The sequence below is a fragment of the Accipiter gentilis genome, chromosome 11 (genome assembly GCF_929443795.1).
Source record: "Accipiter gentilis chromosome 11, bAccGen1.1, whole genome shotgun sequence".
In the NCBI taxonomy this organism is placed as follows: domain Eukaryota; kingdom Metazoa; phylum Chordata; class Aves; order Accipitriformes; family Accipitridae; genus Astur; species Astur gentilis.
The window spans coordinates 25470569-25494543 of record NC_064890.1 but is presented as its reverse complement, the minus strand read 5'-3'; the positions used below and the strand labels follow the sequence as shown (position 1 = coordinate 25494543).

Below are 23975 nucleotides of genomic sequence, written 5' to 3'. Positions count from 1 at the left end.
GTGATACTGCTTGAGTGAAGAAAACCAAAATATGCTCTTTCTTACCAACTCAATTTTTTTGATCATTAGCATTTAAAAAAGCCAATTATAGTAAAAATTGCAGAAATTGGAGATTAATTCCAAAGCACCTTTGCTGCAAATAGTGTATAATAAATGTAAGATACTATGTCCCATTCACATGTGATATGACACAAACCTTTTGTTTAATCTACAGTGGTAGATGTATAAAAAAATAAAAAATACACTGAATATTTGATTTTTAAAAATATTTATATAAGTTTCTTGATAGTTTTACTAGCTAACCATTAACTTCATATTAAAACTAGTCATAAGTTGTTTAATATTTATTTATTTACCATCCAGAAAGTTTATCCATTTATAGTCATTACAATTAAATATGACCACTTCATAAAATCCTTACCCACAGTCACACATTTAGCAGTTAAATGCTGCTGAAACATAACTTCTTTTCATTGTTATTATAAGCACTACTTTTGAATCCCTTTAGACTCTAAAATATTCTAAACATGCTACTTGGGAGACTTTCATAACATTCAGTGAGTTCAAATTACCATTATTACAAAGCAGTATTTCGAAAGTAACAACATTCTAAAAAGCAGTGTTCTTCACATCTTTTATTTCTTGAAAACTAAAATTAATCATAACATTAACCATCAAGTTAATTTCTTATACATTGTCCTTGTGCCTTGTGTCACATATATAAACCACAATGTAGTCTCCTCTGTGTTATTAGGAAAGTTAAACTATGGATTTGAGTAAGAATCTCCAAGCAAGCATAAATCTAACAGATATTACTAAGCCAAAAATATTACAATAGTGTCATTCAGATCTAATAATCTGAAAGATGATGTAAGCTGAAGACCATCAGCTTCTCATCTCAGTATTTGCAGAAACACGTTCCTGCATTCTGTTAATATCAGGAGCTCCGGCAAAGCAGAGAAATATGATGCATCACCCCTAATCAAGTGTGCAACCTTTCTAACACCAGTGGGAGAAATAACCTGTCAGAACTATTGAGTATGCTCAGTACCTTTCAAAGAGATAGGAAAAGAAAAAGTATATTCTCATTTTAAAAAATCAGGAGGCTATTTTTTTTTTTTTTTTGAAATGCATAGCAAACACTATGTGTAACAGAGCTTATTCCTTCTTTCCCAGAAACAAGCTGATTTTAATTTTGAGTAAAAGCCATCCCTTAAAGAAAATTTAAAACCATTACGAGTATGGCAACCTTTGAGTTCTGAAGCATCAAACAGAAAATGATTTTTAGTTGGTTTATCTTTTTAAATGCAAGATTATATAAACACAATTATTACTCATTCCTTGCATTTAATGACTTGGCATTCACATCGGACTGTAGGTGATGTTATTAATTCCTTTTCTACAGGCTGCAGCAGCTCCTGTTGTCCTGTAACAGCTTATTACAGCTCATGCATCTCAAGTGACATCTTTCTCCTGTCAACTTTTGAGTTTTTAGAATAGGCAGACAAGTGTTAATTAATTCATAACTTCAGGACTGACAACTCCTTTTCTGAATTTTTAAAAAAGTATTTTGGAGCTTTGTTTTCAAATCTCTCACCATGAATAAGTATCTGGCAGAATAATTAAGTATGCACTGTGTTGTGTTTGTATTACACTTTGTCATGCCTTCCAGTTCTAAACAATGAGAGCTAAAAGAACTTTGTCATCGAACTTTTTATCATTACACACAAACACACATATACACACACACAAACATTTGACAGGCATTAATTATCTTCACAATAACCTTCATACTAACATTGTCCTTAAGGGCAATGTTAACCATTGTGCACCATATCATCAGGTGGCAAAAATGTAAGCTCCCATGAAATCACTGAGACCAAAACACTGGGCAAATGTTCCTTGGTATGAAAAGTAAAAAGTTGCTGAAATTTGAATTAAAAACATTCTCTCCACTATGGCACACTGAAATGCAATGTCATTGCCATTGTCCATGGAAAAACTTTCTTGGCTATTGTGTCTCAGATTTCCTTTCAGCACTGCTTAAAGGATTTTAATCTTCTAGTTGTTGTTCTGTAATCTACTTGACAAAATAAAATGGTATCATATGTCTTCTGTGGGGGATATAAAGCTCACCTACAGGATACCTTTTCACTGTGCCTAAAACTCCTGAAAGTTTCATAAAATTCCTACTACATCACACATTTCTGAATTAATTTTTAAAATTTTATTTTAATTTCTCTTATTTTATTGTTTATATACCTGTGAATATCACCATAGTAGATTATTCAGCAGCAGCACAGAGAACTATAAGTTGTTAGTCTAGGACTGTGTTTACAAAAAGTAAACTAACAGGTAATCTGCATTAAAAAGTATAATGAACTATTAATGACCAGAACGCTACACACCAAACACAGCTGCTGTACATTGCATTGCTTCAGCTGATTTAAGGCAAATTAATAGTATCAGAACAGTGTTGGTTGAGGCAATTCAGTGAATTCAATCATCTCATGATCATTAAAAATAGTCCACTATGTGGTCCAATTATATCTAGTATTACATTTCCTCAGATGACACTGTACTTGAAAAAATGGCAAGTTCACTTTATGCCTCTCCTCGCGTGGATGTAAAATAAATACAGAAATCTTAAATATTATAGAGCAGCCCATTTCTGGATTTGTGCAAGGTGATGTTCTCAAAACATTGTTTCTTAATTTTGAATGACTGAAAATGTTTCTCTCCTGGGCTTAAAATATGACAGGTTGAAAGATATGAAGCTAATATCATTCAGTGACTTAATTAACCATCATTTATTGTGATTCAGTTGTGTATTTAAGTCCTCAGCTGGATCACAATAGAAGAAGTTATTTGAAGTACACCTGAACCAAACAGTCAATCCAGCCAAGCAACTATTAACTCTCCTCTATCTTTGGCACATTGATCATACCTTCTTTCAAAGGTATGAAAGAAAAGTTCAGTTGTCCAACATACTCTGAAAACCTGAACAAACCAAACTTGAGACAATCTTGCCTTCTCAGAGCAGATAACCAAGTAGAAGGTTCAGAGTCAAAAGTGCTATGCAGAAATACGTCCTATCAGTATTCCCATGTTTAGATAAAGCTCTCAAGCTAATCATCCCTGGCCGCAGTTATCCTGTTGTCAAAAGAAAATGCAGCCTTCAAAAGGGACCAATGAAGCTAAGAGGCAAGCAGACTGGCAAACCGTAAACACATTTGAGAAAAATCGAGTCAAGATAATGTCTACTTTTTCTTCCATCCCACACTTGTGGCTGAGTTCACTTTCAGCCAACTCAGGTCCTCGCATTCCAGCCACCCCCCCTCCCCTACTTCCATCCAAAACTGTGATATTCAAGAGTTGAACCCAAGTGCTGGAGTTACCCACTCTTTTGACCAAAGTATTTGAAAATGAGGTTTTTACAAGTTGGGGTGGTCTAATACACATTTTGAGATCTCAGACCTTGGGCACCAGACCTTGGTAATCATGGTAATTCTGAGCAGACTATGCTGAGTTTTGGCTCACCGTCATAAGCAAAAAAGATAAAAGTGAAGAGGATCTGCAGCAGCTCCTTAGTGCCCTGGCTGAGAGGCAGATGACAACAGAAACAAATCAAGAAAATCCTTATCATGCCTTCAGTACAGCTCACACTACACAACGTTAAAGAAAATAAAGATGCAGCCTGTTACCTAGTCTGTTCTTCATAACACAGCCTGTGCCACCTTCAAAAAACAGACAAAACCCTCAAACTGTCCCCACCCTGGTGTCCCCATCCTGCCTTGGTCCTTGCCACCCAAGGGAGCCTCTGCTGCTTCTGGCGTCCAGCTTCCTGTCCTTTCTTCAAACTGCACGGTCCCCAACAGGAAAGACTGAAGATTTTATGAGACAAAAGAAGTTCCCATGCCTGAAGTGCTCTTCCAGAGCACAAATGGTGCTACAGATGATTGCTTTTTGCTGTTGACAAAACCCACACTTCCTATTTATCTTGTTCCATAACTAGGATGAAAAATTTTGGCCTCGACACTTAAGGTCTGGCTAAGTTACAAGCAATTGAGAACTGAATCTTACATCACATGGCCTTAATCATGAACAGCATTGTGAGCTCTGCTCAGAATAAACAATACTTGTGTTCATGCAAGAAACCCTGTGATGAACTGGAGAAACCAAGTTCTCTAACTGTCACGCTCTACCAGAGACACTTCTAACTCAACTTGTGATTATTTAAAACTATGAAAACCAGCAAGTGCCTGACACATAAGATCATACGCTCCCTCAACTGCATCTGTTGAAGCTTTCATCACGCAACAGGGCTACTTCATTCTATGGAAGGCTTTTTCTTTCAAGTTTCAAAACATAGTGATTTGAAAAGATGCCAGTGCAAGCAGAGAGGACAAATTTTATGTTATGAAATAAGCACCCATTATTATTTGGCACATGCAAATTTATGCTGCTGGGCATTGTCTGAGTAAAGATCACAGGAAAATTTCCTAGTTAAATACACTCTGTTTTACTGATTTGAAAATAGCATTATAGACCAAAAATTATTGAAGCTGGTTTGGGATAGGAAATAGATGACTAATAACAGTGTAGAGACCCTTTAACATTACGTTGTTTGTGTAACTCTGGCTCCGACCTTACTTAGGGGACACTTACCCGTTTTTGAAAGAAATGTCTACTGACTCCTCTCCAGTCACCTTCTCCCCTAACTTGAAAGTTTGGAGCTGTTCTGAGTTATGTCAGCCCCTTGCCCAAAGACAGGTTAATGTCAGAAAGCCAGAAGCTGCTGTCAGTGTGACAAGAAGTGAAGTTTCCTCGAACACCCCAGCAGCAGCCTGCCAAGCACAGCACCACACTCGTTTCCTCTGAGTGTTAAGTCACGATGCACTGCTGCCAGGAGGATGAAGCACAAGAAGCTCAAGGGAAGGGACAAGGATGGAGGTAGAAGTATGAAAAGGAGATAGCTCTCTTGAAACTAACTCCCTTAAAGAAGCTGTCACCTAGGGAACCGCTAAAGAAAGGGTTAGTAAGAGCTTCATCGCCAAAGGAGCTTATGAGTATTTTACACAAGCTCCATCATCTCACCTATTGAGCGATCTCTCGCTTTTCAGCTATGATTGTATTACAGCTGAAACACTGAGACAAGGCTTTGGGTAACAGGTGCTTAAAAAGAAACAAAAATCAATCAGAAAAACTGAATAGGCGCATGGTGAAAGGGCTATCTAAAATACTGTTGGTGACAAAGGTCTGGGAAGACTTTGCAATTTATGTAATCAATAGACCTCTGCTGATGCTGCCAGCTGAACACTTACGTTAATGCATCTTAGCAATTGATAAAAGTTGTCTTTAAGTCCTTCCCAAACAGCCTGTCCCCTAAATCTAAGAGAGAGCATGCCTGAATGAAAAATATCTCAAGAATTTCTGACGAGAAGCATTCTCAGAGAAGCTACTTAGAAAGACCCTGTTAGTGTGGAAACAATAACACTCAGCCAGACATAGCAGGGTGCTGACAGGCAGACTGCTCAGGGAGCAAGAGAAAAAGGGGGAGTGGAAGTAACCTCTTATCATTTTCCAAACTTCAAAAGAAGACAGAAAAAGTCAGACCTGCAAAACCTCAGTCATTTCAAAACATGATGGAGAAACACATTCCCCAGGGTGGCAGGCTTTAAATTAATATATTCACAGCACGAAATTTTCTCTGCTCAGTGGCCCTTTGAACACAGCACAGAAGATAACCAACATGCCCCATGCAGTCAGCATTCAGAAACTAGGCAATCATGCCAGTATGGGTACCTAGTCAGTAGAGCTACTTTATAATGTCTTTAAATCACACCCAGAGTAACAGCACCAATAAAAAACCCCGTAACTGCACAGCTAATTATTGCTGGCTGCAGCTGACTGTGACAAGCAGGTTGTGAGACAATAGTTCCCTTTTGATTGAATAGTCAGAGCGACAAGGCTGAAATATTCTTATATTCAAAAAGTATCAGCAATCAAACACCACCTGCTGTTCTCACATTGTATTCACATGTGTGCTAAGCAAGCACAATGGCTGTCACTTTGAATTACTAGGTTTGAACATCTTCATACACAAAGTACTGAAAAAGGAAAAGTGGTGTCAGATTCCTGAGTTTCAGAAATCATCAGGCTGATTTTTCAGAAGTATTTACTCCAAGGCTTCTTCATGCTTCCTCAGTTGTTGGATGTACAAATGCAAACATCAATTCTGCCTTCTGTATGCACGTACAAAAATTATTGAAGCGGCCAGATCACTGTCAGTCATATAAAAATTGTGCCACACATTTCAAAGATACCTGAATAAAGTAAGTTCTTAACATTTCCTCATTAGAAGAAACTTAGCTTCAAAGATGCAGCCTGCTTCACTTTCTAGAAGTTAAATTCAGTGGCTCACTCTATATGGAGGTCCACACAACCACAGACACAGAAGCTCAGGTTCTGCATAACCCAAATGCAAATAACATCCTTTCCCTCCCAGCGCAGCACACGTCTCCATTTTTTCTTTCAGTAGAAAAACTGAGTTGGTCCAACTGTCATCCAGTTTGTGTAGAACAGAGAAAAAAGGTTAAGTTTTGATTTTTGTTTGAAAACACTTAAAGGGGTCAGCTGGGAGCCCAAAGACTATCCCCCAGCAAGCAAAATCTTCTCTCAGCATTCATGACTGGATTTACTTTGGCTTTTTTAGAGGAACAGAGCAACGTCAGACAAGTGACATAGTAAATACTACTTCCTGTCAGTTAAGCACATCTTAAATGCCTTGAAGGAAGAAGACGTTAAGTACAGACAAAAACCCTTCTGTCGCTTGGTGCTCACCTGGTGACTTCTGCAGCAGAGGCTGAGCAGCCCCTAGACTCTGCTTCCCAACAGGGAGTATATAAAGCTGTAAGTATGGTCTGCCCTCTCTACTGAAAGCACGAGCCCGCATCCCTTCTGCTCCGCCATGAACTAGTTACTTCTGGAATCAGCAGTGTCTTCTGAAACTGAGGAGCTGTAGTGCTGTCGTACTGAGATTAGGGCCTACATCTTAAGTCCATAAGTGTGAGAGATGGGGTCAATGGCAAAGCCTTCTCTGCGGCTCTGGGGAAACCTTTGCTGGCTCTATATTTCACACCTTAGATCTGTTTTCATAAAAAGCCGATCCCTTGGTGGCAGAAGAAACCCTTTGGTATGTGATAGAAGTTCAAAATTCAAATCATGTAGCTTGATGCTGCCTTCTAATTATAGATTAAACAGAACAAAACCTTCACAATAGCCGCAAGGTATGGGAAATGCAAACTTCAATAATGTAGAAAAGTGGTATCAGGTCAAGACACATGCTTTGAAGAAAGTACCTGACAGATGAGAATTAATGTCCACAGCCAGCCTACCTCAGAAGGGGCAGGTTTGAGGTGAATTTTTAAGTACAGAAAAAAATATCAGTAGAAGTATTTTCGGGTCTTTTCAGAGCATAACAAACCTAGCTGAATCAGCTGCTCTCCTGCAAGTCACTGCAGCGTACTGACCAGGAATGAAGTTGCAAAACTTTATTAGAATTAAACTTATCCAGTGGGATCCTGCATCTTTTCAAAGGCTACCTGAATTTCAATCTCTCAAACCTGAAAATGAAGACACTGACAACAAAACAAGCCTTTGAAAGCTAAAATGTATACCATGAGCATACACAGTGCCTTACAATTATTTTGTAAAGATTCTGTTGAATATTCTCCCAGTCTCCCCTGAAGCTTGCAACCACCACTCTCAAACACTCTGGTTAAACCAAAGAGGTAAGTTGGCAGATTCCCACTTCTCCCAAGTTAAACATTTACCACCACCAGCTGGAAGGTGTCTGTCAGCAACCCTGTGCGTTGCCAGACCTGGGAGGCACAGGACAGACCAGATGCCCAAACAGGCTGATGCACAACCAACATGCCCTTTTTCATGTTCTTTACCACTGCTAAGGACCATGTGCTGTACATAAGGTCATTGTGGGAGGTTTATCTTTTACTGACTTAGCTTTTATGAAAGGTATTTTTTGGGCAAGGAGGGGAGCTGGACATTTTTGCTAAATCAGGAATGGATTATAAAATGTAAAATCAGTACCCAAGCATCTCTCAGGTACTTCTGTTTGCTGCGACCAATCTCAGCACAAGCTTTTAAAAGGGGAAAAAAGGTGATGGCCTTTGTCCTTTGTGATGGGGGGGAAGGGGGGGGGGGGCGCGGGGAACCAGCAAACCCCTATGATTTTAATAGCCTAATTCTGGTACAAACTGCCAAACCTCAGAGCATCTGATAAGAGCATGCAGCCTCTCTGCTGAAAAACAACAAGAGAGCAACAATCAGCAACAGAAACAGAAGATCGCTCTTTCCTCTCTCACCTTTTATATATATTGCTTTGTCTCTGGGAAAGCTGGGTCAAACTCCATCCAACAACAGGCCAGTGAGCTCTGCCCTAGCCCCTCTCAACTACCTATTTTTATTTTCTCTCTCTCCTCTCACCACTCCCAAACAAGAAAGGAAAGTTATTACCTTCTTTAAACTGGTTTGGCCAGCTGACAAATACAGATGTGTCAGAAGGCAGGCAGGTGTGGGAAGGGAGAGGAAGCAGGGAAAAAACCACAAAACAAACCATCTGGGGCAACAGGATACAGTTAAGGCAAAAGCTATATTCAGTATTTTACATTTGAAATGTTTCCATTCTTTAAAATAATTTAAAAATCTTTTTAACCTTCTGTCCTAGAAACTCAGACAAGCTGCAGCATCAGAGAGCAGACCAAGCTTATACCTGAACTTTGGCTAGTTAAGGTTCCAGAGCAAGAGGATCCTGTTAACACTTGTAATTCTTAGCCTCTTTATTCCGTTACATGTTTCTTTTCTTCTCTGACTCCTTGGCAATGACTATGCTGGCTACAGTTCACAATAGCCAGCATAATCACTGTCCCTTCCCCACTGTCTTGCACCTTTGCATTGACTTCCCTTTTTTTTCTTTGAAAGGACTGAGCAAGCAAGGACAGAGAAGAAACTTCTCTGGGTTTAATAGCACTATGCAGTTCCTCTAAGTCCACCCTTTCAGTCTCTCTTTTTGTTGTTTTTAATCCAGATATTGCTGACTCCGGCCTGCTCAGCTGCACCCCTGTGGCTCCTCTGTATTTGGCACAACAGCTGCCTGGCTCCCGCCAGTGTGTTACCCCTACTGGAAACCTTCCCCATGCAGCTCCCACCTTCACCTCAGTCATCCTTGACCAAGTCACCTTGGAGGCCTCCTAGAATGATGTGAGAGGACACAAGGAGTAGTAATACTGTAGATACAGTCGGGACCTTAACAAGTGACCCAATGTGTGGGAGAATCTGTATTTGTGCAGCTGCCTGCACTTGGAGGACACAAAGTGGGGAAGAGCCCTGATCTTCTCAACAAGCTGTCCTTGCTTGAATGAGAAACGGCCACGACTCTGAATGCAGAACTGAGCATTAAAACGTGAGCTCTCCTCCACACATTACATGTCAGAGGGGAGAATTTCTACAGGAGATGGGGGACGGGAGGGCAAGATTTGCAGACCCCCTCTGCCTCATTCATACTACCGTCATCTCTCTATGATACATTGCACTCTCTAGCCCTGATTTTGGCCTCAGAAGGATAAATGATCCTATCAAGATAGGGAAAATGTGAAAAGGGAATGGAAGCTCATATTGAGAACTCTTATTTTAGTCTGACATATCTCCATCACTCCTCTCGCCCCCCCCGCCTTCTACCACTTAAGTGCTTCCTTCCCTTTCCCTAATCGTTTGCTATGTTTATTACACACCAAGTCTTCTCTCTCTCCTCTTTACTCCTAATTTGTATAGCTACAAGCATTGGTAGATCACCTAAGAATTAAAAATGTTTTAAACAAGACAAAGAGAACTGTCATGGATCCCTGACAGAAGTTTCTGAAAGGTAATCCAAGTCAACAGATCATGTTTTGAACACTGGGAAAAGTCACCCTTAAAAGAAAAGCATGGTTTGGTACAGGTGCAGTGGAGCAGGTGCTGTACTGAATACCTTATACTGTTTTATGGCATGTTTTATCAATACTCGCTTTTCTATGCATCATTTCTTACATACTTCTTGCTTCTACACATAATACTCACTCTTCCCAGTTCTTTATCTTCAAGTGCCAGCACCCCAGTGCTTTCTGTAAAGAGTTTTACTTTGACAACAGGCCGAGGGTGCGTAGTGGTGAAATCCCCTTGAGTTCCCCATCTGCAATAAATAAAAGAACAGAATTTAACTGGGGCAGAGGACAGGCCTGAGAGTGATAGGGCTGTAATATTTTGTACAGAGTATTTATTAATACACTCCTAGAACGTTATTTGCAGACTCTGGGGGCGGGGGGGAGAGAGGGCAGGGGAGAGATGGGAGGTATGTTTTTAAACATCCAAGACTAAATATCTACATGGGAAAATTGGCTTTTATCTGTGGTAAGACAAATCAGGGGTTTTCTGTATGATTTTTGTCATAAAAAATCAGTCATAAATTTGTTAATGGCAAAACCCAAAGAACTGCAATTATATCCTTGTAGGGCAAAACAGAACAAAGCAAGAAAGCAAATAAAAAGATTTTTTTTTCTATTAAATGTATTATGTTCACTATCTTGTGCATATGAGTCAAATTAATTCAGCAAAGAAATACATCTCAAAACTAAAAAAAAAATTATATATTTAACTTTAGGTGAGCAAACTATGCAGAAAGTAAAGAGACTTTACCAGAGAAAACCTTATGTTTTATGAGATGTTACAACTTAGTATAAGCATGCAGGAAAAATGTAAACACAAATGTAAAAAATGGGAAAAAAATGTTATTTATCAGAGTGACTATAGCTCTGCAAGATAATTACCACCACAAGGCTTCATGCTTTTAGAGAAGCTAAATTAGGCAGCCAAACTTCAGTTGTTAATCTTTTATCTCAGCTAAGACACTTGGTTTGTCAGCCTTCCCCTCCCTTCCCGTGCCAGTGGTACAAAAAAAGGAGTTACATGAATTAGACTGCAACTTCCTTCGTCAAGCTATTCCATTTTCCTAAACAACTGCATGGTACTCATTGCATTGACAATACTGATTCTGATTATGCTACTAGGCACAAACAAAATGCAAGACGCAAGTGCAGCTCCAGTTTCTCTTCATTTTTTCCACTGCTTGAGATACTATGATTAGCAGAAACTAAAGAAATAAAGAAAACAGATGACCTTAAGAGTATGGTCTATAAAAGGATGTGTGACACAAGCTAAAATCTCAGAGGGCCTCATTTACAAGAAGCCTGTTTTTATTTTATGTTCAAGAATAATTTACATGGACTCTCCATTGTTGGAAAATTAACACACAGTAGTAATCCTCCAGCAAAGGGATCTAATAGGTAAAAGAAAATGCTTCAGATAATGTTAAGTTACAGACTTCAAGACAAAGTCTAGAAAGTAATATGCAACCAAGACCAAAAAGTTTTAAGACAGTAGTGGTTCTGTATAAACCAGTCCTACAGGTGGCTGAACATTTGCCAGACTACAAAAGTGATGTTCACTGAAAATTAGCCGCATTACATTCCGTCTTCTTTGCCTTGCCTGGATTAGATAGATGCTGTCTCCCTCTGTCTGTGGTGGACATAGCCTTAGCCTCAGCGAAAGTGGTAATCGAAACAGGGACTCTGACAAGAAATTACCTTCCTGAGATGGAGAAAACCTGGTTTTGTGAGCTGATGACAGATGATGCAGTTGCAGGGCAAGACAATGCATAGCACTGCTGCTCTTCCCAGCGGCAGTCCCACGGGTAGGTTTTGTCACAATACAGAAATGAGATTTCCAAGGCAAAAGCATCTTCATAAAAGATGAGACAGTTGTATCCTCAGTCTCCCCCACCAGACCCCACTATTCAGGAAGAATGCTGCCTTGCAAACGCAAACACAGTCTACGCACTTTGTTAGCCGCACTCTCTCTCTAGCACCAGGATGTATTTGTCCCTGAGCTTCCAGAAGCCTTGAACTGTGCATGCCACAATGGATAGGACCACACAAATGATCAAGAGAAACTCCTATTAAAATAACAAAACAAACCAAAAGCCTATCTACAAAAATCTGGTGCCAGCATTAACTCACAGACAGAAGAAATCAGAAGTCACACTGACTAAAGGGAAGAGAAGAGACCCAGCCTGTCCAACAAACAGAATGTTACCAGTGGTGGCTCAGCTTCTGCAAGCTGAGCAGCAGGTGCGTGCTACAGCATGTGCTGGGATCTGGGCACCCCAGCATCTGGTTCCCGGACCTCCCCAGAAAGCAATGCAGCTGTCGCTGGAGACACATACCCAGGCTCCATTTCTCTAGGACACAGCAAGGAGGGACAGGGCACACGCGAGCCTTGCCGAGGAAGCCTGGCAGAATTTGCTGCTTCTCTAATTTAGATGCACAAAAGACTGTTGTGGATGGGACTAACAAGGGGTCATCCACCTGTTGCTGGCACTCATGTAGTACTAGAAATCATCTTTAACATCAGAACTGGTCACTAGCCTTGACTGACATCTTTCTCCCACCCCTTGTTCCATCTGCAGCAGTAAGTGAAACTCCTGGGCTGAAAAGCAATGGTCTGAATCAGTTCCTAAAGCTTAATGCTCATGGTGGAAACATTCTACGTGTTGATCTTCACACTCCTGGCTGATCAGGACTTCAGTTAACTCTCATAGTCTCTTAAGACCATATCTTTGGAGTGAATTATCTGGTAGAACAGATGGTCACAGACTTTACTGTCTAGACTTCAACATCATTCCTCATGAAAAGAGCACGTGAGGAATCATGTTCTGTTAGAAAAGGCAAATCCAAGATTGCATTCTTTAGCATTATGCTTACTTGCAGGCATCTGATATTCCTCTCAGCTGACAATATCACAGCAAACTACACGAGGCTCATCGCTCTGCTTCCTTTTCATTCCTTGTTGATTACTGGAACACAAGTCCTGTTTCTTTGGAGGTTTGTGTTGTTGCAGAGGTATTGCTTCATGCCATTGGAAATCAGAAGTTGGGAGAAAGCAGCCAAAATAGCAGCATTATCACATTCATTTTAGTTTGCTTCTTCCAAGAATGAACGTGAGACCCAGTAATCCAGACAGAAACTGAGTTTATCTATATGCCGTACATTTAAAAGCACATTATTATGCTGTTATGCACGCTATTAACGCATCAGGCATTAACTGAAGCAGAAGTCAGAAGTAACCAAAACATGTAATATTCAACTCCCAGCTGTAGGCTAACCCATATGAATGTTGCTGCTAATAACAATTCACAATTTGCATTTTTCTGTTTTGTCAGTACAAAATGAAGTGTAGTAATAAGAATAGCCTTACTGTCTGTATTTTGCACTATCAGCACCCACTAATAAACTTTTGTCATCTTAAAAATAAAATTCTGAGCTGTAAAGATTGTGTCATGAATATAAGAAGATACCAGGCACTCAACATTTATTAAGGGTGATCAAAAACAAGGGATAGACTGAGTAAAGCATGCAGGTGTACACAAGCTAGTCTATTTTGACATACACTTTACTGTTCTGACATCAAATTATATTTGTGCTCAAGATCTGACAGATGTCAACTTTTTTTTTCCTGGCTATTTCTTTTATGACACCTGGTCAGACTCCATTCAACAAATTGTTTGTTTATTCTTCCTGTTCATGAATACAGATTTTCAGTGTACAGATCATCTTAAAATTACCTATAATGTAATCACAAACAGTAACTTTGGAGAAGCTACTGTTCCATCATCATCTGTGACTAAGAACTCTGCAAGTCAATTGCATCAATCCTATATATATCATGCCAAGATCATAAATCTAGCCTTCCTAGCCAATAAATATGAATTTACTGAATCAGTTATTATTTCCACTGTAAAATTGTCAACTATCTCTATGCTTTTGGCTTTTATTCTGTAACTATATGTCTGTTCAAGGACCTGTTAAGTTTAAAGGTGAAAAATAGGTTAGGAGGATACCTAGTAATTCATAGAATCAATACACAAACAGTAATTATGATGATGCAAATCTTGATCACTATTACTGTAATTTCTTATTTCAATTTATAGATTTTATGTGCTAATATAATTATATCCACTTGGTTTCTCAAAAATTTAACATTTTTCTTCTAAAACACATTTGTCTTCTGTCAAATGCATTTATTAATACCTATTGAAATGCTAGTATTTCCTGTTCTCACATCTGCTTAATCCCATTGGAGTAGCTGTAGCGGAATGTTTCCTTTAAACTCAAAAGCTAAGCTGCTACGTATAGGTCAGACAAATTTGTATTTTTCTTTTGAGGTTGGGGTTGCACCTTGACATTTTCCTGGAGAAAATACAGCAGTCCCAGAAATGTCTTTCTGATCCACAGATTAAAAGCCAGCCACCATACACAGGATTGTTCATATTATTCGTAAGACTTAAATAGCTTTTTAGTTGATTAATTGAACAACTTTTTGACTGTTTTAAATAACAACTAACAATGTGGCCTCCAGAATTTGAGCACTGTATTAAAAAAAAGTTACTTTTCCTTATATTTTAACTTTCAACAGCATTAACAGTGAAATATTTTCTGCAAGAAAATAAATCCTACAGCTGAATTTTACTTTTCATACAGGGGAGCAGGTGAACCTATAGGATTTCTGTGAAAACAAAAGGAAATTGTATGCGCCATTTTGATATCATTTGAGTCAAAGTATGGAGATACTGAACTGTAGAAGGAAGAGAGAAGGAAGGACACGCAAATTAATTCACCTAATCTCTGAAATTGCGATTTACAAAAAGTGTATCTTTAACAATTCTTAACATAATAGAAAAAATTAATGCTTTATATTTGTAATAGCTTATGTTTAACTATCAAACGTATATAAGCAATGTAAACAGCAAATCAGCCACTTCCACACATTTGGAGGAGCCATTGATTTATGAGTATCTGTCCAATGATTTTTGCTAATGTGAAGAATTTTGGTGCTTAATGTGTCTAGATGGGAAGTGCAAAATTTTTGTCAAAACAAGTGTGGATCTCATGTAGTATTCATATTAAATTAAAAAATTCCCATTATTGTCTAGGTTCTTTTTAAAAATTGTGCTAGAAATTAGTCAAAAGTAACAATAATTTCAGTGCTAAATGCTGCAGTGTTGCTCACTGCACTGCCAGCTGCAGCCTGTGTAGCATACTTGAGACCTCTAAAACCACCAACTTTAAGTCTAAAAAAAACCCCAAACAACCACAATCCTGCCTCTTCAGGCTCTCATTTTGCCACATTATTTTCCTTTGTATACGTAATTTTTCTACTTTCACCCACTCATTCTCTTTACTATAGAAACTGCAATGATTTGATGTTTGATCATCTTCAACCATAAGCCCCAGACTTTTCACCGTATTTACACTGCTGTCAGAGGTACGTGGGCTGATACCATGTCTAGTGACAGAGTCCTTTGCCAAAGTTGATTTCCCTTCACTGTAAAAGTACCCACTACCAGCAAGGAGGTGGATGTTTATTTCAGGCAAAGATTTATCACTGTGTCACAGAACCCCCTCTAAGCAAATTTATTTTTCTACTTCATTTGGAACACATTTCATATACTGAAGACAGCAGCAAATTTCTCTCTCGGGTTTTTCACTCTAATCATGGTCTCTGTTAGTCAAAACTTTTCTTTATGAGATCTTAAATCTCCAGTCTTACACAGGAATGAATGTCATAAAATTTATTCTAAGCAAACATCTAGAATTTTATTTTAGCCCTATTTATTGGAATGTTTTCTTTCTGACAAAGTGTCAAGTCTACAGAATTTTGCGCCATCAGGAACTGACCTTCCTCACCAATTAGTAAATCCTCTCTTTTTTGAGACCAATACTGGAGTGTATTGGTCTCCTTGGTGCCTCCTTTTGAATCTTTCTAGGCTTGATTCTTGGTTTAAAACTACTACATAAGTCTACCTCAACAGGTTCCTTAGTTCTTCATTAAATCACCTAAAGAGGTCTTCTGAAAGAGTTTTCTTATTTCCTATCCATATAGGGATGTGCTACAGAGCTGGAATGAGCAGGAACACCCACCAAAACCAGTTTGTTAGGCATCCAACTGCAGCACCTAAAGAGATTTACCAGCACCTCATCTTTGCACATCTCAAAGCTGGACTGGAAACAATGTTCAGGTCTCTATAACATCTCCATGTCTCAACTATTTTGAGAATCTATACAAACTTTGTTGTTTCTACTATATTTGGAAACATACTTTAACCGTAGAAAAATAGGTATCTATAATCTTCAGGCTAGAAATCATACTCACAGTACAAGTCATGAGATGAAAGGCCAGGAAACAAAAAACCAGACGAGACCCAGCACCTCCCTGACATATCTGACTACACTGATATTTTAATCTAGTTCAAAACACCTTAAATCCAGGTCTGACAAACATTCTGTTGTTAGTGTTGTGTGAATGTGGAATTTATGAATTGTTGCTTATTACTAACTACTACTGCATATATACAGAGAGAGAAAAAAATGTGAGAGCACAAGCAAGCCGCTGTACCAGCAGTGCAAGCTACCCCACAGCGATCTGACAACAAATCTTTAATTTGATGAGGAGGCTCCATTCAGCCAAATGAAAACAGTTAAATCCATACTTACCTGTTTCTAGCTTTTTTACTGAGACTCCCAAAGAGACTATTAGTTGTTACTAATTGCTGCTAGTTTTTCTCCACTGATAATTGGACAAGTATCATAAGCATTTCCTTTTCTCTTATAAGCACAGAAATACCCACCCATTTGGGAGTGACTGACACCATGATGCTACACTAGAAATCATGGCCTTAACACAAACAGCTGTGTTATACAACCCAAAGGCATGTTTATTTTCTGTCTTTTGCATGCCTTACAAAATAGTATGTACATTTCAGCTTCTCCCTTTAATGAAAGTTCTTGAAAAAGGATGTTGAACTATTACTGCACAACCAACACAGGTTTATTATGCACCATCAAGGATTTAATAGGGTAATGATTATTCCTTATATGCAACATTACAACCATTATTTTTTCATATATATATATTTATGTATATCCTCTCCACTACATCAGTGGGATCTAGAATTCATGTTTGAAACCACAAGGGAAATAGTTTGTATGTTTGTACCTTTCCATAATGCTTATAATGTTGTTTAGGTTGCAAATATTTTTGAGGGGGGAAAAAAAAAAAAAAATCTACATTTTCTTATTTCTCCATTTGAAAATTACTCGTTTATTTGGATTGAAGTACAAGGACTGTAATTTCCTCCACCAGAGCAAGCCCACTAAACTGCAGCTGAAAGGCAATACAGAAAGAAAGTTCTAAACAAATCAAAATGTCCTTTTACAGTATAAGTACAGACAAGCCCCATGCTCAGGCAAACTAAACCGTGAGCTTGGGCAAGCATCTTGGCCTTTCATCACTAACTTCATCTAATCTTTTATCTGTCTTGCCTCTGTTCTTCCCTGTGTTACTGTGATTCCACTATTTTATGAAGAAATCTTGCTGAGAAGTACAGACTCATTGTTTTATAATGCTTACTACAGAAACACTGATACTTTGCATAAATACTTTCAGGGCTGTCAGCTCGTGAAGGTGCCTTACGATACTAATGGTTTTAACCCTGAGGTTCCCATCAAAATCTTCCTGAAATTACAAAATATAGATATGAGAAAGATAATTTGTTCTACAGAGATGGATGACAGTAGGAAGAAGTACAGAGTACAGAAGAAAAGGGAAATTTTGGTATAAGGATGGAAAGTCATACAGTTGTCTTCAAGTGTCACCTTTGATTCCACCTAAGCAAGGTCTACACTACTGTCCCTTACTTTTTTCTTTTCTTTTTTCATTTATTTCCATCTGTATGGGAACTTTTGGCTTGGCACACTAGTGGTCTGAAATGCAGACTAACAAGCCATCTCTTCAGCACTTCCCTTGTAGAAAAGTTGGGTGTTCAGCACCTGTAGCTGCATACACTAAGTAGCCTGGCATTCAATTTCTGAATGCATTGAGTCACTATCTAGTGTAGTCACTCAGCAAGAGTGAATGTTGTTTTTTTTCTGTGGATTCAGCAGCAAAATTAAAGGCTTTTAGGGTGGTTGTTACAAAACATTGGCAATGCCTTGTTGGAACTCTGCTCTGAAGAACTGAAAGCTCCAAATTGGATCCTTATTTTGGCAACAGCAAGGATAGCATGTTTTGATGGATGTGCTATATTGTAAAGTCCCTTTACACAGCTAGACTAATATGAAAGGAAGAAAAGAATAATCTGATCATATGGTGGTTTTTTTCAGGATTTGCTTTTGGTAAAAATACTAACTGTTTTAAATAAAAGTATTAACAGAGCTCAAAATTACTAACCATTTATCACAGAGCTAATAATGAGCTAGACACAATCATGTATTTCTTTTTAAACATAAAAATTACTTGTAAAAAAAAAAGACAAAATTGTGAATAGTTTTCCTTTAAAATAAAGAAATGTCTAATACAAACCAGAAAGGAAAATCAGAAGAGGGGTTCAATGCATAATAAGCAACTAACTAGAACCACTCATTTAGGCTTTCTATGCTGAAAATGAGAAAGGTGCAGTCTAACGCTACAGAATGCTATTATGACAAATATTGTCATCACAAACATAAAACAGTATGAATGAATTATTACTTAGTCCTGTCTTCCCATCTCACTTTCAATACAGGCAACCAAGACAAGTCAGGGTGAAGATTTTCAAGGGTATGTAACAAGACTGACACACTGCCAGGTGCTGGGAAACATTGCTATATATTGTATGAAGAATTCATAAGAGGCATTAACTCCTGTTCCCCACTGAGTTTCAAACCCAGCTAGGGGCTGGTAATGGACACAAAGCCAAGACATGGTCATTCACTCTCTCAAAACTTCTATATGCATATTTACTTCACTTTTGTCGTGAAAAAGAGAATTATGAATCCATCACAACATTGTTAAAAGTTGCAAATCCTATTTATTTCATGGTGTTTAATATTTGTGTGACCCTTTAAACCTTGAAAATGTTGTACAAATTGTTGATAAAGTGACAGTACTTTGATGAAGCAGACAGATGTCGTTATCTCAGTCTAAAGATGTGGGAAAACAAATCACAAAATAGACTGACCTATCTGAGCCTGGACAGTCTATCAGGGAAGACCCAGGAATCACATCTGAAAATTTCAGTATTTCATCTGGCATCACACCACTTCTCTTTCATTCTGAAACCCCTTTTACTCTTCTTTCTGACTCCTACTGTTCTTATTAGCTGTCCACATTATTCTGCCTTTGTTTCTGCTGTCCTCCTACTCTCAATCTGCTGGTATTACTTTCAAGTAGGCACATGAACCTGTAGACTCATACCTTCTATGCTATGTAGTTATTAAGAAATTTCAAGATCTATAAATTATTTTTCTTCATCTGTTCAGCGGACTATTCTGTATTTTGAAAGTACTGGACCTCTTGACACAGAGCTGAGGATCAATGCACATACTAACACAGTGACAGCAAAGAAAAGTCTGCCCCGGGGTGGGGTGAAAAACAGTTTTCTGAGTGTCATGAGCATTTGAGACGTACAAAGTATTCTTAGCCTGAATAGGACTCAAAAGCAAAAACTTCTTTCTTTTAAATCCTTTTCCTCAACCTTTCTCTTCACCCAAACCAACAAACCAAAACTAAATAAAACCATTAAAATTTGTTGGAATTCAAACACTGTATCTAGTCAACTGTTTAACAATTATTTCGAATGTACCTATATTATATTGTTTACAACAAATATAAGCAAATTTTTGAAAGGTCTCTTCAAACCAAGATACAGGAAGAGTGTATTTTGAAAATGAAAAATGGGACATTCTGATCATATGAAAATTGAAAAGAAATCCAAAGGAATTGTTTTCACATCAACTATTGCTCACAAACAATAATTACATTTTTCAAAGACGAGGCAGGTGCAGGCCACTTTGAATGACAAATTTCAGATCCAGTCTACCAGAGTATTCCAGAAGGAGACCACAGGTAAAATTTGAGGTAATCCTTCCCAGCCCCATCTTCTTTTTGACAGACCATCATCCCTCTACATGATACTTTACAGGCTGCCTTTGCCTTTACTTTGACACAGCCAGACACCAGGTAGCTGTATTAGTATGAGGCTTAGCCTGATCCAAAACATTTTTCTTCTAAGCACAATTTAATTGGCTTTGGCTCAACAGCACACTATTCATAGCCAAATTCCTTCCAGTTTGAAGCTGGATCACACATCTATAGATGCTTAGTACAATGTTAATGAACTCTTATGTCTGTCTGTAAAATATTAGTCACATTTGCTGTGGATCAGGTGGGAATGAGAATGAAAACAGATATATCATGTACATTAAGTGGTGTGTAAGCTGTCTTTCTCCAAGCTCCGATTATTATAGTGAAAGGGATAACAGTGGGACATGCATCTTCAAGCCCCAAGGTTCCCAAAATGCACTATGCAATAAAACTGCTATCAGTCTTGCAAGAGACATGTAATGTCATTATACATTTTAAAAGACAACAGTCACCCCAAAACAGCTATTCCTTGCAGTCATAACACTAGCTGAGGAGGGCTAATATCGCAACTTTGAATGGAGAACCTATTCATCATAAAGCCCTCATCCCACCAGCTTTCTGCCTGGGGTCTAAGCGCTGCAGCACAAGGCGGTGCACCAAAGCTGCAGTCTTCAGAAGTACAAACATCACACCAGGGCAGAAATCCTGGTTGCTTTCAGTCAATTATTAACATGCTGAGCACACAGGAGCAAGGAGAACAATCAGGATTTAGCCAGAACAATCAAAAAGATTAAGGTGAAGAAAATTAAAAAAAAAGGTATGCCCTGGTGACAGAAGGATTATGTTTATTGCTAACTAGAGATTACAACCAACTTTAATTATCTCCTTCCTCCTCTCATCCCAATTTCTTCTGTGCCACACTTGTCTTGATCTGACAAGTGAATATTCCCTTCTAACAGCAGTGATTTTCACAAGTCTCTTGGGTAGATAGACTTAGGAGGGAATATTTGGGGAGTTAATCATGGAATCACCGTAAAATTTATGCTGGAAAGAACCTCTGGAGGTCATCTAATTCAAACCCTGCTCAGAGCAAGGCCAGTTAAAATCAGGTTGCTCAGGTTATCATCCAGTCAAGTTTCAAATTTCTTTTAATATTAAGAGCCTGTACGTAATTCATATTTCTCTGCAATAAGAGGTAAAAAAATCTCTTAGACAATATAAAATAGTAATCAATGGCAGCACATAGCACAGAAACTTACTTATTTTAGAAATCCCATATCTTTTTCTTGTGGATGTCATATTGCTCTTTATATTTGAGCTGATTAGGTATTATTTCCTTTCTTTAAAGAAGCAAGCAATTGATCAGACATCAAGAATAACTGAATAAAATGGTAATGTAAATTTTCAGCTGAATCCATATCCCTTTTGTGAAACTCTTCCATCATTAATCCAGAACACAGGCTGGGATAAATGTGTATTTTTTTCTTCTCCATCTTTTCCTTTGCAGAACCAAGAAAACATCAGGTAATTTCCTACTGGCAATTTCTTTTTTCCTCTTCACAGCTGGATACTAGACCAACACATATGGTATTTGGTCATAGCATCCAATTGTTCCAAAGATAGTGTCTTCCACCCTGTTTTGTGAATTGCTTCAGTCACAACAATCCATAAAAATAAAGACTTACTGACATATGACAAGATTAAAACCATTATGTAATTTATCCTTTAAAGATACAAAGATGAATCTTTGAGCCGATAATAATCATTATGCAACTCAATCAAACCTAGTTTCTGAAAGCAGAGACACTTTGTTTCCTGTCATGATCCTTACTCCACCAGCTTCCCTAAAATTCCAGTATAGTTATTAAAAGATCATGCTCACTTTCACCAAGTTTTCAAAATTGTTCACATCAACATAATTATGGCTCTCAGGCTTTAGCCTTTGAAATGATCTTACCGATAATATACAAAGGTTCTCTAACATACAATCTCACTTCTGCAAAAGTTGCATAAAAGAAAGTAAGTCTGGATGCCAAAAGTAGGCAGAACAACCCTACTTTGTTATCCTCCAAAATCAACGCTGGATTTCACTGCACTTATCTGTAAGTAAAGAACTTTCAGAAGTAGTAGTCAAAAGAACAGGTGAAATCCATCAAGTAAAAGTCTCTGTTCAAGAAGCTAAATCCTAATGAGAATTTATCCTCAGAAGATATAATAGGAAGCATACAAACAACAAGCTAAGCACGGTCAGATCAGCCACTATGAAACTGCAATCTCATTATCCATCTGTAAAAATCTCATGTGCAAATATGCTCATTTCAACAAAAAAGCACCAAGGCAAACAACGGAAAGAACCCCACATCCTAAGTAGAGTTGGTCAGCTTGCCAACAACAGACTAGTTTGATTAACGTCTATCTGATCAGCAAACACTTCTGTTTCTGTCCCTTGTTTCTTCCTATGTTTAGTCTAGTTTTATACTTAAGACTTGAAACAATATGAGGCAGGGACAACATTTTCATTCTACTTTTTCTCCTTTGCAAGAGCAATAACATGGATTCTTACACATTTAAACAATATAAGGAATGATTACTGAAAACTAACAGTAAAATTAAAAGTATTAGTGACCAAAACTAATCTCATTTATGCAGATGTATCAGACACAGATCAGCAGCAGGTGGAATAATAAAAAAAAAAAAGTAGGTGTGTCTTCTCTTTCCTTACATACTGTACATTTGTGTCATGCAACCGCAAGTTAGGTGACAGTTGTAGGTATGATCATCTAATTGTTTCCCTTAATCAAAAATAAAAACTAGAAAGTTGCAGGGACTATGATGAAGAAATAAACTAGCTGATGCTTGGAACATGATTGTCACAGATTATAAATGTTGTCTATCCTTTTTCCCCCTTCAGAAAAGTCATCTTAGGCCATATCCTCTAAAACTTTCTATTAAAAAAGCATTATTTTTTTCATGAGCGACCATGTTGTTTAAGAAAGTTCTAAATTTTAGAAATTAAGCCTTTTTTTTCTTTTTTTTTTTTTAAACTGTTCTATAAAGATTTTGCTAAGTAATCTTTAATTATGTATCCACAAGTACTCATACTTCAAGTACTTTATGGATTTAACCATGGTGGAGTACCACATAAAAATAGTGTAAGCAGCATTTACTTTATTTGTGCAGTCCTGATCAAGGTTCCTTGCCTCTTCTGGTCAGATATTTAATCATGCATTCTTTGCATGCTTCTAATATATAACAGCCCTTTTTATAAGGTTATGCAATCACTGACAGCAAAATATGACCATCTTATTTGTCTAGTTTACATGCAGAATATCCTGGCTCCATTAAAATTTTCTCATCATGCAAGATATCAACTTTCTATTGCATAAATATGTGACAACAGAATGTCACTTGTAGTGACAAAAGACGCATATTTCCATCTTTTATCTTTAGGCATGATTATACATACCCAAAAGATGACGCTTTCAAGAAACCACGTTATTTAATATTCAGAATGAATAAAAAGCAATGATAAGAAAATATGTGGATACCAGACTCCACAAGACTAAAAACTAAGCCACATCAGTAACATTTGAAAAAAGAAATTAGCACTGGATTTTGCAAGATGACCCCCTGTGGTGTCGCAGCAACAAAGTTATGCAAAGCTTCATAGAACTGAAGGGGTCCTCTGAAGGCTCTGCTTACTGATCTCTGGCAGAAAAGGTCACAGGCTATGTCGGAGGGATTTTCAGCAGGGCTAAAAGGCAGGAAATGGAAGGAATGAAGAAACATTTCACAGGCAGTAATAAAAATTTTATAGGGTTTGCATGTGAAGCTGTATAACTGATCTGTTTGTAAATTGTCCAAGACTTCAGCTCAAACTATGTTATTCTATAGCATTTGCATTT

The 23975-nt window shown here is 38.0% G+C and overlaps 1 protein-coding gene across 6 annotated transcripts in view; it reads right to left on the bottom strand.

Annotated features, from left to right (window-relative positions):
* Positions 1-23975, bottom strand: part of CADPS2 (calcium dependent secretion activator 2) — a 324748-nt gene that overhangs the window by 151635 nt on the left and 149138 nt on the right. For all 6 annotated transcript variants that reach the window (XM_049814057.1, XM_049814052.1, XM_049814053.1 and 3 more), the window contains exon 7: positions 10135-10246. In XM_049814057.1, coding sequence (XP_049670014.1) covers positions 10135-10246 — 112 coding nt within the window. The remainder of the gene's footprint in view (positions 1-10134; positions 10247-23975) is intronic.